Source organism: Lissotriton helveticus, chromosome 10 (genome assembly GCF_964261635.1).
Source record: "Lissotriton helveticus chromosome 10, aLisHel1.1, whole genome shotgun sequence".
In the NCBI taxonomy this organism is placed as follows: domain Eukaryota; kingdom Metazoa; phylum Chordata; class Amphibia; order Caudata; family Salamandridae; genus Lissotriton; species Lissotriton helveticus.
The window spans coordinates 1114613095-1114625765 of NC_136071.1; the positions used below are offsets into that span (position 1 = coordinate 1114613095).

Below are 12671 nucleotides of genomic sequence, written 5' to 3' on the forward strand. Positions count from 1 at the left end.
GACACTGATATTCCACTACCATATTGTCAAATCATCTGCGGCTGCCGTTGACATCCGCCTGCTACCTGCACCTTCTTAGGTGACCCTGGAACAATGCTAAGTCTGCACCATGCTGGACATTTCTCCTCTAGACAGGGATCTGTGCAGCAATGGCTATGTTGACATGATTACCAAAGTAGCAAATTTGCCAACAAAGTGACCTGAGAAGGGTGTTACAACCATTGCATTTCGCTTCCTGCCAGAGTGGCTGGCACTAGGGTGAAGGACACTCCGGACTGTACTAGTCCTTTGCATGCACGCTGGCCAACTCAATTTCCTGCTAGTCCTTTGCATGCACGCTGGCCAACTCAATTTCCTGCTAGTCCTTTGCATGCACGCTGGCCAACTCAATTTCCTGCTAGTCCTTTACATGCACGCTGGCCAACTCAATTTCCTGCTAGTCCTTTGCATGCGTGCATGCTGGCCAACTCAATCTCCTGCAGAAAGACAATAGTGGGGCAGCTGTTCTGTACCTACAGTGGTTTACTGAATTCCTCATTCGGAAGCCACTTCCAATCTACCAATTAGATGAAGGGCCTACTTTAATGACCCTTTCCTGACATATGATTGTCTCCCCGGGGCTGTCCCAGTAACTATACAGCGACTGTCCTCATGGTCCTCTTATTGCGCCAAGTTGCCGTTCTATAAAACCCACCGTCCAGTTTATTTGCATGAGGATATGGATTCTCCTTAATGGAAACCAGTTTAGACTGAAAATCTTCCAAGTTCCCATCCTTTCGAAAGGCCTGAAAAGCTAATTCGTTTACAGCACAACCTATTCTTATGATTGATAGAAAACATAACTTCCAGTGTGTGCATTATAAAGAATACAGTGTGACATAACACAGGGTAGCTGGAGTGGCAAAGCGTAACAGTGTGTGACATAGGCTTGAATAACATAGCACACCATACTATAGCATTAGGTGAAGCTACCAGAAAAGTGCATATACATAGCATAGTATTGTACAGCCTAGCACAGGAAATCATGACATAAAACTGCATGGTAGAGCATGACATTAAAGAAGATTGATGTTACTGTAGTGTTGTGTAGCATAGCAAAGTATTGCATCTGACAGCATAGAATGGCACACTATACGAAAGAAATGCTAATATTGGATAAATATACACATGACATAGTATAATTGGCATTGCATAACATATCATAACATTGCTCAAGAAAGAAAATACAGCATAACACAACACATTAGTGCATCACTTGGTGTGATAACATATAGCATAGAATAGGGAGACAAAATATAAGAACACAGAGTGCAGAGGCTAGAAACATGACCAAGCTTACTGGATCTCCACGAAATCCCTTATCGCCGCCATCTCCTGGGCTCCCTCTGATCCCTGGACTTCCCTATGGTGGATATAAAATAAAGAGTTAAGGCTTGAAAAGAACATTTCTAAATGAAAAATGTAGTATTTGACATTGGAGTAACACTTATTTAATTTAAATTCCAGTTCATTTCACTTACATAGAAACACGGTGAAAAAATAACCATGCATGTCTGATTACATCAATTTCTTCAATTTTAACGTTGTGTGAGCATGGAAGAAAATCAGCACGTGCATTTCAATAGGAACATTGCAAGAGTGATTGGTTTTAGGTGAGTCTGTTTGTATGTAATGAACACCAGGCTTGTTTAGGGCCTGGCGGACTGGGTGCGAGGGAAATTCCCTATTTAGACATCCCCGACTGCTCTGTGAGCCCTCTAAGCCTTCAGGGGATCCACCTGTGGAGCAGTTTCTCTGATGTGAGTGTTACAAATAGAAAGTAAATGTCATTTTTGCCCCGCCTAGGAAATATTTTTATTTTTCAGAAGCAAACTCCCAAACCCGAAGTATGGGGCATATTACCTAGCAATAGCGATATTTATCGCTAAGCAGGGTTACTGGGAATAATTTTATCGCCACGCTACGACGATTTTTATCGCTGAGATACCTTGCTATCATCAAGGTTTATCCCAGAAACTATAAAAATCATTTGAAATGCGTGAATATCGCTGGAAATACAGCGATATTCACACATTATCATGACAATGCTCGTAGCCATGTTATCCACCTCCCATTGGATAACATGGCTAAGAACTGCTCTGGGCAGGTGTTAGCTTTTGCTTAGCGCGAATATTTCCAAAACAACGCCTTTGTAGGTAATAGGAGATAGCGATGTTAGCGACTGTTTTCAGTCGCTAACATCTTGGCACGCCCACTTTGCATGTCATTAGCGATAATTATCGCTGACATGCAAAGTGAGCCCCTAAATTCCCGCTATCGCCTACAAGCTGTCGCTAACTGGTGTTAGCGACAGCTTGGTAATAGGGCGATTAAATTATCGCCGCATTAGCGGGAAAAAGTCCCGCTAAAGCGCCGATAATGGCCCTTGGTAATATGCCCCTATGTTTTTAAAAAACAGGAAACAATGTCTGTGACAGGCAGGAAGTTTTCCACCTCTGCGTTAGGGCCATTGTCTGATATCCCTGCCGGGGACCACCGTGCCATGCAACTGAGTGAGGGAAGCAACACCATTAATGGGATGTGGTGGTCATCACTATGACATGGAGGCCGTGTATTAGATGAGCTGCTGTGTCAAGGGTTTCCAATGGCGGAGTCAACTCAGACCCCTCCTTCCAATATCCTTCAGTTCCCCTCCTATAAATGAGGCGGGAGAACTTTGAGTTTAGGTTGGTGGGAAAAGCACCAATTTATCACCAGATCTACAATCACAACACCTTTGCTCCTGATAACTCACAGTGAATGAAAAATTCCTACAGTGAATGTAAAACTTTTAACTGACTTCAAAAACAACACAAAAGCAGATGAATGGCAGATAAAGCAGGTGTAATTTGGGCATCATAGCCAAGGACTGTGCCACCTGCTGTTCCTGCGAGCACTAGAAGGCAAAGGGTTTCATGTCCAGGCGACCAATGGCCACTCCCTAAATGACGTCCATAATGAGTCGCTTTCTGAAGAAAAATATATGCATTCTGCTCACAGCCAAGGAGTATGCAATGAACCTATTATTGCTCAACTCCAATTTAGTGGGACATTAGATTCTGTACTCAGAGTAAAACAAAAAACACATTGAAAACAATGGGCATGGGTGTGATGGTGAATTGCACAGTTTCTGGTTTAGAAGATATATCTGGACAGTCTCAAGACTAGTAGTACAACCCGTGAAGTTTGACTCATTTTTTTTTTTAATATAATTTTATTTTCAAAATATGCAATAAAGGACAGTATTTAGATGATACAATCATCAAAATACAAGTTTTATATATTGCATTGTGTGTTCGTAAACCACCAACTTCATTTAAGTTGGACTCATTTTTAAATGAAATGAAATACCAGTATTTGTAAAGCCCACAGCTACCTCCGAAGTGGTGTCCCGGCACTGGGGGCCCTCGGTAAGATTAAGCAAGATATTGCCCAGAGTCACATGGTGCTGAGCTAACTTGCCGTTGGTGTTAGGGATCGAACCATGAACCACGTCATCCGGAGTCAGGCACCCTGGCCGCTGACATAGACAGATAGGAGGTGCTTTGTCCCTCTTTTGAGTGGGAGGGGGTAGATGCAGTGTTGAACGGGAACTACTTTAATGAACTATGCCATTTAGAGGTCCTTTCTTGAAGGCGAGGGAGTTGGGCATGCTCCTCAGCTGAGGGTCTGGAGGGGCGTTTCCCGTGTCATGAAAGTACATCCCCATACGTCTTCCTTCTTAAATAGGGATGTTCAATCAGCCTGGAACTACCTGATCTCAGGTTTAACCTGGGATGTAGTGAGGTGGGATGATGACGTTTCAACACATGCATTTACAACGCATGCCATCACAACGCAGGTTTTACAACGTTACAACGACTTGCGTTGGGGGGCGCTGGATAGTGAATAGTTTAATTTACTATTCCAACTCCAGTCCCCGTGGATAGTAGGGAAGGTGTTGGATAGTAATTAAACTATTCCCTATCCTAGAGCGCCCCCCAGCGCAATGCGTTGTAATAACTTGCGTTGTAAAAGTTGTGTCGTAATGGTAGTGCGTTGTAAAAGTTGCGTTGTAAAGGATGTTCCCCAGTGAGGTGTCACCTTCAGAAAGTGTTTCAAGACTTTCATCTAAAGCTCTGGTAGTTTATGCAGAAAATCTTGAATAATAATATTTCTGGAATCTATTCAGTTGAATATTTTTTCATTTATATTAGTATTTGTTACATAGGTAGACACGACAATAAATTGATTTGAGACTATCGTTGATCTAATTAGATCTATCTACTTTTAACTGTATACAATTGCTAGCAATTTTCTTAATTCAAAAACCTTTCATCCTTTTGAAGTACTAATGTTAAGTATTATTTAATTTGGCAGGCATAGATCACTGGTTCTAATTGATAAAATATAGTTCTGCAGGAATGGCTGTCCACAGATAAACAGAAAAACTGCCAATGGGGCTGACTTTTTACAATAATTTGGGGGTTCAGCAGGCATCATCGCTGTACCTGTAAAATACCAATCTTGGGAGAAGCCACAGGGAACATAGGGAAAAATCAGTCTTAACTTTGTGTGTGTTCACATATCTCCCTAAACTTTTTCGACCTCATTTGTACACATATATTTTCTCTAAAAGAATTGATTGGTGCACATAAATTGGAAAGGTTCATTAAGCAGAATTACATTTCGTAGGGTGTAGAAGACGACGTTTCACCAACAACTAATGGCGACAAAAGAAACATCCTAATGCACATTGCCCAAACTCATACTTCTACGAATTGGCTGTATTGTGGTCCATCCAGAACAGCAAGTTTACTGAAAAAGTATTCAACATTTGTATCTTGCCTAGATTTCCTTGAGATCTCTGCGACTCCCTTAGAAATTAAACATTTAGTTGAATTGTAGGACTGAACCTATGATGAGTAATTGCCTCACATTTTTCAAAACCTTTGTGAATCGGCCCATCGCCTCGTAATGGAAGTGTGTTATTTATTACAAATGTGATTGGTTCCAATAGTGCTGTGTGGTCACCCTGCTGTGACCACCACTTGGAGTGAACACGTCAAGACTAGAGAAATAAAAATATATCAGAGTACAGCGCCTGTCGTTGCCTAAGTGTTCTATACATTTTGATTTCCATAGAAATGACTTAGTTGGGAAAATATGTTTCATGTTATGTTATTGGACTGACGCCTTTTTGAAGGAATGTTGTTGAGTGTTCGATAAATTAATATAGCTTTTTTGCCTACTGCTGAGCGCTGTATCGTGGGACTAAATTGAAGGAAAAGGAATTTAGGGGCTTATTTACATTCCTCTTGCGCCGCCCCTACGCCACTTTTTCCCATGTTAAAAGTGATGCACCGGGGCTTGTAAATTAGCCCCTTAATGACCATTATTATGGGAGCAAAAAGGGACTATAGTAAGTGCTTAATTTGAACCAATGTTTTCCGATTCTCAGCACCGGCACTTATTTACCAACACCGGCGCTTTTCATGAGCACCAGTTAAGGGCACATTCATTTTCGGAGAGATTAAGGGGCATATTATCAAGGACGGCGTTAAAATTATCGCCGGTTTAGCGGTAGAAAACTGCTGCTAAAGCGGCGATAATGGGCTTGAGAATATGCTCAGAAGAATTTCAATAGAAGCCCATTTTCACACCAGAACATGGACTTCTATTGGAATTCTCAAGGGCATGTTATCAAGCCCATTTTCGCCGCTTTAGCGGCATTATTTTTCCCGCTAAACTGGCGATAATTTTTAACGCCGTTCTGGATAAGATGCCCTTTAGTGATTTGCCCAGAATTACAGGATGTTGAGCTGACACCCAGTCTCAAACCTAATCCCCCAGCTCTGAAGTCAGCAGTTCCGGCCATTTTGTCACATCCCCTCCCTACTTTCATGGTTAGTAGTTGGTTCTGGTTTAGGCGGCGCTAACAGGAGAAATGGGCTGGTGCAAGCTGCCTCCTGAGGAGAGCCTCAGCACTTATTTCTTTAACAAATTAACCACTGACTATAGTGCTATTAGAATGAACATTCACTGACTGAGCGTAGAATGTTCTAAATTTAACAGGGAGAAACAAAGCCACAAAATATAATGGAATGTAAGGGCACACAGTCTATATAAGCCACTATAGACACTCTCCCCCTGCAGTGCCTTCACTGTAGCTCCTAGCTATCCAATATTGTAATTAATCATTATTACCCGCATCTGTGGGCAGTAATGGCTTTTAAATACCCTACCACAGTTATGGACCTAAGCCGCAGCCAATAATGCAGTGAAGTTAGGAGCAACAAGGCTATTAGAACCCTCTTCTCCACCCACCTCCCACTACAAAAATGGAGCACCTCAGGAGCAGCCTCTCCCCTGAATGTTTGGGTGATAGAAATGGCTCCATGCTGCCATGGTGTCCCCTCAGCTTCTTCAAAAGCACTGCCACTTCACAGACAGCTGTCCAGGCTTCTCCCATTGCTTTGCTGAGTCAACTCAGAAAAAAAGTAGCAAAAGTGTATTTATGTTTTTCTACTTTTCCTTGACTGATTGGCTCCCCTCACCCAGAACTGCCAACTTTAGAGCTGGGGAACCAGGTTCAAGTCTCTGCGTCGATTCAACATCCTGTGATTCTAGGGAAAACACTTAAACTCCCTGTGCCTACAAAACAAAAAAGCAATTGTGACCTTTTGTAGTGTAACTGGTGCTCATGTTAAGTGCTCCAATATCTTGGGGTTGAGTTTGGTCAATATAAAACACAAAAAAGGGAAAGAGGATGTATAGCTGTCTTTGATGTGGCGACGGTGAGAAGAGGGCGAGGGAGTGCTGCAAGAGAACCCAGCCATTTTTCCACCCAAACATACAGGTGAGAGGATGCAGTTGAATCCCTATTTGACACAGCACACCAGAAGCACGTTGGGAGCTGCCAGCCACACAATGCTGCCTTTGTGGACCTGTAACAATGAATATATCCAACATAATACCTACGGTCATATTTCCTATGGGTGTTCCATTGCAACCACCCATGGTTTTGGATGCAAAATTCTAGTTACAAAAAAACAGTAGGCAAGTTTTGCATTCAAACACAACACACTTTTGAAATAGGCGCTCTCAAGGAGAAATGCTTTTATTTCCCCCTTTTTTCTGACTTTGAATTCGTATTGCACTGTACAGCACACATAAGAAGTAGGAACAGTTTCAAAGGGTACCCTTCCAGTGGAAACCCTATATTAGACTCACGCGGACACCATTGCACAATGGTGCAAAGGTATGTCCATGGTGCTCAGCAGCCTGATTGTGAGCCAGTGCTAGAAGAGAGGAGGAAAGTGCCATATCTCTGAAGATATAATGCTGACCTGCTCTCTCCTTCTCACGCAGCAGAGCATTTTTAGCTGCTGAACTATGTTGTGTGAGAATTTATTAAATAGACATCCTTGTATTTACAGGGCATTGTAAGGTGGAGCTGGGCACCATAAAAATCTGTTCAACAAAAATTATTGATGTTTCACTGGCTTGTGGTGATCTATTGATTTTATACAATAAACAGCTTGACCCATCATGGAAGAGGTGTGAAGTAATTATGTTTTTTTATCGGCTGCAATTCGAATTGAAGTAGCACACTCTGTCCTGGATTACTTGGCTAGCTACTAGTTATGGACCATGGTAAAATGGATGAGAAATCTTTAACTGAAAAGATGACTGGTCATGGTCTATGATCATTCCTGAGAGGACCAGGGCTTTGTGGTGGTAAACCAAAATCATACATTATGGTCAACACATCTAGATATATTCATATATAAAATTTCCTTACGGTTATTTATTGGTCCACAACAAAAGAAATGGTCTCATACATATCCCTAACCTCAAACCCTGTATCCGGCAGCATATCAGACACTCCAGTCCCATCGGTTGTCGAAAATCCATCAGCAAGAAGCAGCACTCATTCAACTTTGCATTGTTGCAGCTCAACCTTACTGTGCAGCCAAAAGATATAAATACTGAGTCAAACAATAGCACCCAATCAAGATGCACGATGACTTACCTGGTAGCCCGGATCTCCCCTAGCGCCTTTGTCTCCTGGAGAACCACGGGTCCCCTGCAAGTCAAACCACACAAATATGTTTTCTTCTGTTTTTGTGACAGCAAATTTATCTGCATGGTTTATAGTTAAATGAGGGAAGCACTACCTGTTCACCGTATATTCCGTCAAGCGCTCTGTCGCCAGTGTCCCCCTAGAATGCACAGGATGGTAGGAAGAGATGGTTAACATTAGTCTTTCACTTCATGTCAAGTAAATACATGGTTTTAGCCCAGTAATGAGGCTGACTCAACCACCTCAGGTCGGAACGAGATGTTTTTGGGGGTGCATGCTTTTTGTATGGATACATTCTGTCCAAATAACACCAGAGAGACATCTGGTTTAGCTCATTTCTAGATTCACTGCATCTGGAGAAGACTACAACCCCTTATATTCCAATAGTGCTGGTCACAGCAGTTACAAACTGTATTAGATATATTTGTTGTTTACTTTCACACCGAGATTTCAATTCTTTGTTTAGATTTCTTTATTATCATGATAAACATGAAACACAATGCATCAGCAATTCAAGGCATGTTTCCATCAGGCAATAAGTAAGATGAGTATCAACTTCAGAACTCTCTCCCCTCCCCCATAAAAATAAAAATAAATAAAAACCATAAAAACCTTTGGACCCAGTGGCAGTCAAAACAAAATCAGCACCACTATAGCGACGACCTATCTATGGGTGGGACATTCTCCTTGATGGTAGGGAGGGCCTTTGACAGACGAAGAAGCCTTAAGTATTTGGGACAAGTAATCTTGTGGAATTCTGACGTCAACAACTTTAGAAAAGGGACCCCAAAGGTTGGGAAATGAAGTTCCCTGGTAGGAGAAGGTATGGGTTAGGCGTTCCATCCCTAAAATGTACCACATTCAATGCAAGCATCCCAAGTAAGTGGAAATGTGTCCTGAGCCCCAGTGTGTCAAAATATTATGAGGTATATTATCAAGAACGGCGTTAAAATTATCGCCGCTTTAGCAGCAGGAAACTGCGGCTAAATCGGCGATAATGTGCTTGATAATATCCCCTTGTGAATTCACATAGAAGCTCATGTTCTGGTGTGAACCTGGGCTTCTATGGGAATTCACAAGGACATATTATCAAGCCTATTATGGCTAAAGCGGCGATAAATTTAACGCCGTTCTTGATAAAATGCCCCTTATGTATGGCTGCCCCCGGGGGTAGACCAATCTGTCTACCCCGGCGGGATTGGAGTGGTTTTGATTCTTTAAACAGCTGAAATCTCAGTGTTAAAGTCCCGGGAGAGATAAAGAATTACTGGGGAAATCAGACCTGGAATTACCATTCCCCACATTTTCCTCTGCCTCACTTCTTAGTGGACCCTCGGGGTCTAATTCACAATGAGTCATATTTCCCCACAACCCTTGTTAATGATACGCCTGATATTGGTTATTATTGGGGATTAGAGTTATCAACCCTGCTGAAATGGGTAACTGTGCCCATGAGTGCCTATGGGGCCCATGAGTACCTGAAAACTTATTCTGCAACTTCAGGTGTTCTCAACCATTCATTGACGTGGTCTCCCTTCATTTCAGCAGCCAAAGTTTGACAGCGAAGTGACTCTGCTAACTTGTTAACATTACTAAGTTGACTTTGACTTATGCTCGATTGAGCAGACCCTCCTGAAGACCCCATGGCAGCCCTCTCCTGACCACGAGGCTTTGGGAAACCCTACTGTCCTGCATGAATATAAGACAGCAGTGTCACAAACACATCCTCTGTATTACTTACCCAGAAGACACACCTGGCACAGCTATGTTTAGCTACTTCCTGTATGATATTGTGGACTCAGTATACTTTTGTTTATGTGAATTGCCATATCTTGAGCCCCGACAATACATACCGCTCCATGCCCACCAGAAGCTACTGGTGAGATATGGGCTGGGTCTGAAAATGCTCCTGGTGTGAAGGCCTTTATTCCACTTAATCATCTTCAGCAGGAATTGATTGATGGGACAGCTCTATTAGTGACCAAGGCAGGAGGTCTCTGGAAAGTGCTTGATCAGCAAGGTCATGCATGTGCTGAGATCCACTGTATTAAAAAGATGACCCTTCCCATACGGCAGCACACAGCATCATCATCAAACCACGTGACTCCTTTTGGCCAGGGTTTTACAAATAATTATATTTTGTTTGCATTTGGCACATAATCCACAATATGCTGCATAATTTGCAGATTTTACCCCCCAAAAATGTTTCTTGTTTAAAGGGATCAACATTTACTAAAAACACAGCAACACGTGTTGCGGCACAGTGAAAGGACTTTCACAGAGGTTGAATGGTCACCTTTCAGTTGATTGTTGCATTATTTGGGTGTTAAACTGGTACTAATATGGTGAAACCTTTGTCCATACAATGTTAACATGTTTACAGATGATGAAATATTGAATGATACTGTCACAAAATATACAGCATAAATTGTCTATTCTTGCTGCATTCTTTCAGTGAAGCCTGCCACATCATTTTATCCTCCCCTGACATGATTCCAGTGGCCCTACTAATGGTTTATGATTTTGCCTCAACAGCATACTGCTGCCTCACCAGCATTAAGAAAATAAGCTACCCACTGTTACAATTAGGTTATAATTTAGACAGATCCGCTGGAATCCCAGAAAGCCCCTTCCGTCTTGTGCACTGATCAGCAAGGGCTGCAGAATGAGTCTATTTTGAATGCATTGGTCAATACCCCTTGACCAATGAACTTGCACAGGGCAGGGGCTAAGGATGACTTTTAAGCAAGCTGGAAGAGCCTGAACTCAATGAGGAAGAGAAAAATGAGCAAAACTGCTTTTCCTGAGGTGGCAGATGCTCTTTCTGGGCCACCCCTTCTCCAGAGCAGCTCCAATTTGATGCTTGCTTCGAGTGACGCACACACACACACAGTGGCAGCTGGTATTTGAAGGCGGTGGGGGGCGAGTCGCAGGGGAAATGAATTAAAAATATAAATACGGGTCACGGGGTGGCGGGAATTAATTAAAAAGTCAAATTCTCACTTACCTGTCTGCTACCTGCAGTCACCGCCGCCTCCTCTGGGTCCTCTTCTGCCCGCTTCCAGGGCAGGAAGCAGCAAGCACTTGGCTCCCAGCCTCACAATAGCAAATCACAACGCTGCAATGCAATGCTGTGATTGGTCTGAGCGCCATGAATTGGCGCTCAGCCAGACAATGGGAGGCCGGGCATGTTCTCCATGTAGGCTGTAATGCAGCCTGCTTGGAGAACATGTAAAGTGCGCATGACTGTTTGACCGGCCCAAGATGGCGGGTCAAAGCATCCTGCGCTCTTGGAGTGGGCAAACGACTCCTCACCTCACCTGCCCTGCTCAATGAGTAGAGCAGCCCTGCCCCTATCCAACTGAGCAAAGGGAAATTTAAAATGAGTTATCATTTTATTTTGTTACTTTTTCGACCTGTTCAGTGAGGCGATGCTCCGGTGCCTTAGCGGAGGAGCCGCCACTGTACACACAAATCTGGACTGGACAAACAGCAATTTTTTCTAGTTCTACTTTTCACAGAAGTGTTGTCTGAAAGACCTTTTCTTTTTCATCTCCTTCACCGTTTTCTCATTGGTTTCCTTCCTTATCTACTTCTGCCTTTTTATGTCCCCCCCTTAATATTGTACCAATTATTAATTAATTATAAAGAGCGTTGGTGAAAATACTATAAAAGCTCTGTTAATAAATAAACGTTAATGACAACATTTTCTGAGTTGAAAAACTAAGCACATACCTTCTTTCCATGCATCCCCCGTACGCCCTGTGCAGGATGACAACAAAGTGTTTGTTAGTGGAAATTACATTACACAGGAGCCATGTTTTAGTGACTGACGTGGAAGGTGTCAAGCACGCGCTAACCTTAGGGCCTTGTAATCCCACACAGCCAGCGTAACCTTGTTCCCCCACAGGACCTTGAATCCCTCGGTCACCCTGGAAGAGAGAAAAGACATTGATTTAGACCCCAATGAATCATTACTGACATTTGCTCAAATATTGAATTATTTGTTTTAAATTACAATCAAATATAGAAAATGTTCTTCTTAATTTGCATATACTTTAGTAATTTGAATGTATTAATTTTAATATTATTCAATTTGATATAAGACAGTTGTGGAAGCCCTGTGTAGGCCTCGCAGACGTGGTTCTTCGGACCACAGGTTAAGAACCACTGATTTAGAGAGATGGAGAAAAGAATAATTGCAACGAGGAAGAGTGTGAAAATATAGCATATAAGAGGGGAATAAAAAGGCAGCAAGCATATCGTGGCAACGGACAAATGGTAGCAGTGCTAATCTTGGAATGCAATATGAATTTTTTATTGAAAAATCGAAAAGCGAAATTTAAACATTTAGCTTAAACCAATGGAAGCCTCCCATCTAAATCAGAAGTGTTTGCTTGTGTGCTACCTTTATGACAAGGCATTTTGCTATAGTTTGAAAACTCGTTCTATAAATAATGACCCAACCTCACAATACAGTGCTACCAATTTTTTCAGATTTTCAACAGTTTTGTATCAAATATTTCAGTGGTGGCTGCAGCCGAACAGAGTTTATGGAGCGGGGCAC

At 42.4% G+C, this 12671-nt stretch overlaps 1 protein-coding gene across 1 annotated transcript in view; it reads right to left on the minus strand.

Annotated features, from left to right (window-relative positions):
• The window catches only part of COL6A6 (collagen type VI alpha 6 chain), a 633605-nt gene that overhangs the window by 137880 nt on the left and 483054 nt on the right, over positions 1–12671 (minus strand). Inside the window, exons 15-19 of the mRNA XM_078663886.1 lie at positions 11965–12036; positions 11840–11866; positions 8199–8243; positions 8054–8107; positions 1340–1402 (exon numbers count right to left, since the gene is read on the minus strand). Of these exons, the coding sequence (XP_078520012.1) occupies positions 1340–1402; positions 8054–8107; positions 8199–8243; positions 11840–11866; positions 11965–12036 (261 nt within the window). The remainder of the gene's footprint in view (positions 1–1339; positions 1403–8053; positions 8108–8198; positions 8244–11839; positions 11867–11964; positions 12037–12671) is intronic.